The sequence below is a fragment of the Corvus brachyrhynchos genome, unplaced genomic scaffold (assembly GCF_000691975.1).
Source record: "Corvus brachyrhynchos isolate BGI_N302 unplaced genomic scaffold, ASM69197v1 scaffold215, whole genome shotgun sequence".
NCBI classification, from domain to species: Eukaryota; Metazoa; Chordata; class Aves; order Passeriformes; family Corvidae; genus Corvus; species Corvus brachyrhynchos.
This window is the reverse complement of record NW_008237887.1, coordinates 198427-201053: the sequence shown is the minus strand read 5'-3', so window position 1 is coordinate 201053 and position 2627 is coordinate 198427. Positions and strand designations below refer to the sequence as shown.

The following is a 2627-nucleotide window of genomic DNA, read 5'->3' as shown; positions in this document are numbered from 1 at the left end:
GGCAGCACCTTGGCGGTGAAGCACTGCCCGAAGCGGTCCTGGAACACAGGGATGGGCTGGCACAGGGACACCAGCATCCCTGCGTGCTCCCAGGAGCCCCGGGAAGGCCCTGGCACCCATCCTGGATGGTGGAACTGGCATCCCTGCGTGCTCCCAGGAGCCCCGGGAAGGCCCTGGCACCCATCCTGGATGGTGGAACTGGCATCCCTGCGTGCTCCCAGGAGCCCCGGGAAGGCCCTGGCACCCATCCTGGATGGTGGAACTGGCATCCCTGCGTGCTCCCAGGAGCCTTGAGAAGGCAGGAAGGCCCTGGCCACCCACCCCAGGGGATGGCTGAGCTTTGGGGACAACGAAGAGAAATTCCAAGCTGGGGTGGCTGGGATGGGAGGGGGAAGCGAGGAGTTATTTCAGGAATAATGATGATTCCTGGAACAGGACAATTCTAGGAATAGTAATGAAATAATAATGATAATAATGATAATAAATTCCTGGGATAATCTGGTGCTTGATGAAAGGAGATGCCAGACACGGGGAGGAGGACAAGCAGAAGGAACATTCCCAGGGTCCTGTTGGGAAGCAGAGCCCGACCCCAGATCCACAGAATCCGACCCCAGACCCAGACAATGAAATCCCAGACCCCCAGAACCCAAGCCCAGAGCCCCAGAACCCCAGCCTGGAGGGATCCCGTCGGGACTCACCCTGATGAGGAGCCAGTCCGCCTGGCCCAGGGTGCAGGGTTTGCACTTGGCCTGCACTTCCAGGCTCGGCTTCCAGTGGAAGAGCAGCAGGAGCAGCCCCGCGCTCAGCACGGAGCCCGCGTGGCACAGCAGCACCCGCCACGTCCTGGTCTGGTAGCCCGTGACCTCCTGGAGGAAAGGGAATCACTGGGAGCCACTGGGAGTCACCCGCACGCGGCTGCTCCGTCATGAAACCAACTGGAATTGGTCATCGCCCATTAAACCCTAAGCTTCCAGTGGAAGAGCAGCAGGAGCAGCCCCGCGCTCAGCACGGAGCCCGCGTGGCACAGCAGCACCCGCCACGTCCTGGTCTGGTAGCCCGTGACCTCCTGGAGGAAAGGGAATCACTGGGAGCCACTGGGAGTCACCCGCACGCGGCTGCTCCGTCATGAAACCAACTGGAATTGGTCATCGCCCATTAAACCCTAAACTCCCCAAATCCCGGAGCCTCCCGGCGTGACCCAACAGCACCGGGCAGGGAAACCCAAGCGGCCGGAGAAGCAGCGCCCGGAGCCGGGGGTGTGGCAATGCCAGGGATGCGGTGCCATCCCCCCGGAGAACGTGAAACAAAGCAGTAAAAAGCAAAGGAACGAAGGGAAATCAAGCAAAATAAAAGAGCAAAAAAGCCCCAAACTGAAAGGCAAAAATAAAGCAAAATAAAGGAAAAGCTGAAAGCGAAAAAGCAAAAGAATGAAGCGAAAGAAAGGGAAATGGAGAAGGCAGAAAGCAAAGCAAAGCCCCCGCAAGGAAGCAAAATAAAGCAGAAATGAAAGGAAAATCAGGGAACAGAAAGGCAGCAGAGCCACGGCGGCAAGGGCGAAATAAAAAAGAGAAAGTAAAAGCACAAAAGGCAAAAGAGGGAAGGAACAAAGCAAAGCGAGATGGAGGCAAAAATAAAGAGAATTAAAGCGAAATAAGAACAACTCCTCGAAAAGGCAAGATGTGAAATGAAATAAAACAGCGAAGAACCCCCCAAATTCAGCAACATGAGAAAGCAAAGAGCAAAATAAAGCAAAATGAAGCGAAATCAAGCCAAACAAAAAGAGCAAAAAGGCGAAATAAAAGCTAAAATAAAGCAGAATTAAGAGGAAAGGAAAGCAAGAAGGGAAAATAAAAAAAGGAAGCCAAATAACAACGGGGAGCGAAGCAACATCAAAAAGCAAAGTTTTAAAAAAAGCGGCAAAATAATGATGGAGAATTTAAAAAAGGCCAAATAATAAACCAGAATCAAAAAGGGCAACGTGATCCAGCAGAATAACGCCGGAAGAAAAAGCGAACTTAAAAACACCCGGGCAAATTATTAAAGCAAAATAAAGCAAAATAATAAGGCAAAGTTGAAACCAGGAAAAACAATAAAGCAAAATAGAAGGGCAAAGGTAAAGAAAAAGGCAACAGAATAAAGCAAAATTTAAAAAACCCCAAAAAACCCAAAATAAAAATGCAAATTTTTTAAAAAAGGGAAGAGGATAAAGCAAAATTAAATGAAAAAAAGCAAAGCGAAGGACGGCAAAACAAAAGAGCAAAATTTTAGAAGAAAGGCAAAATAAAAAAGCGAAATAAGTGGGAATAAGTGGGAATAAATGGGAATAAGTGGAAATAAGTGGGGATAAATGGGAATAAGTGGGAATAAATGGGAATAAATAGGAATAAGTGGGAATAAATGGGAATAAATGGGAGTAAATGGGAATAATTGGGAATAAATGGGAATAAATGGGAGTAAATGGGAATAATTGGGAATAAATGGGAATAAATGGGAGTAAATGGGAATAATTGGGAATAAATGGGAATAAATGGGAGTAAATGGGAATAATTGGGAATAATTGGGAATAAATGGGAATAAACGGGAATAAGTGGGAATAAACGGGAATAAATGGGAATAAACGGGAATAA

At 48.2% G+C, this 2627-nt stretch overlaps 1 protein-coding gene across 1 annotated transcript in view; it reads right to left on the bottom strand.

The window, feature by feature from the left end:
* ATP13A2 (ATPase 13A2) overlaps positions 1-881 on the bottom strand; it is a gene marked incomplete at both ends in the record, with an annotated part of 13009 nt that extends 12128 nt beyond the window's left edge. Inside the window, 2 exons of the mRNA XM_017732691.1 lie at positions 9-38; positions 699-881. Of these exons, the coding sequence (XP_017588180.1) occupies positions 9-38; positions 699-881 (213 nt within the window). The remainder of the gene's footprint in view (positions 1-8; positions 39-698) is intronic.
* Positions 882-2627: the final 1746 nt, after the last annotated feature.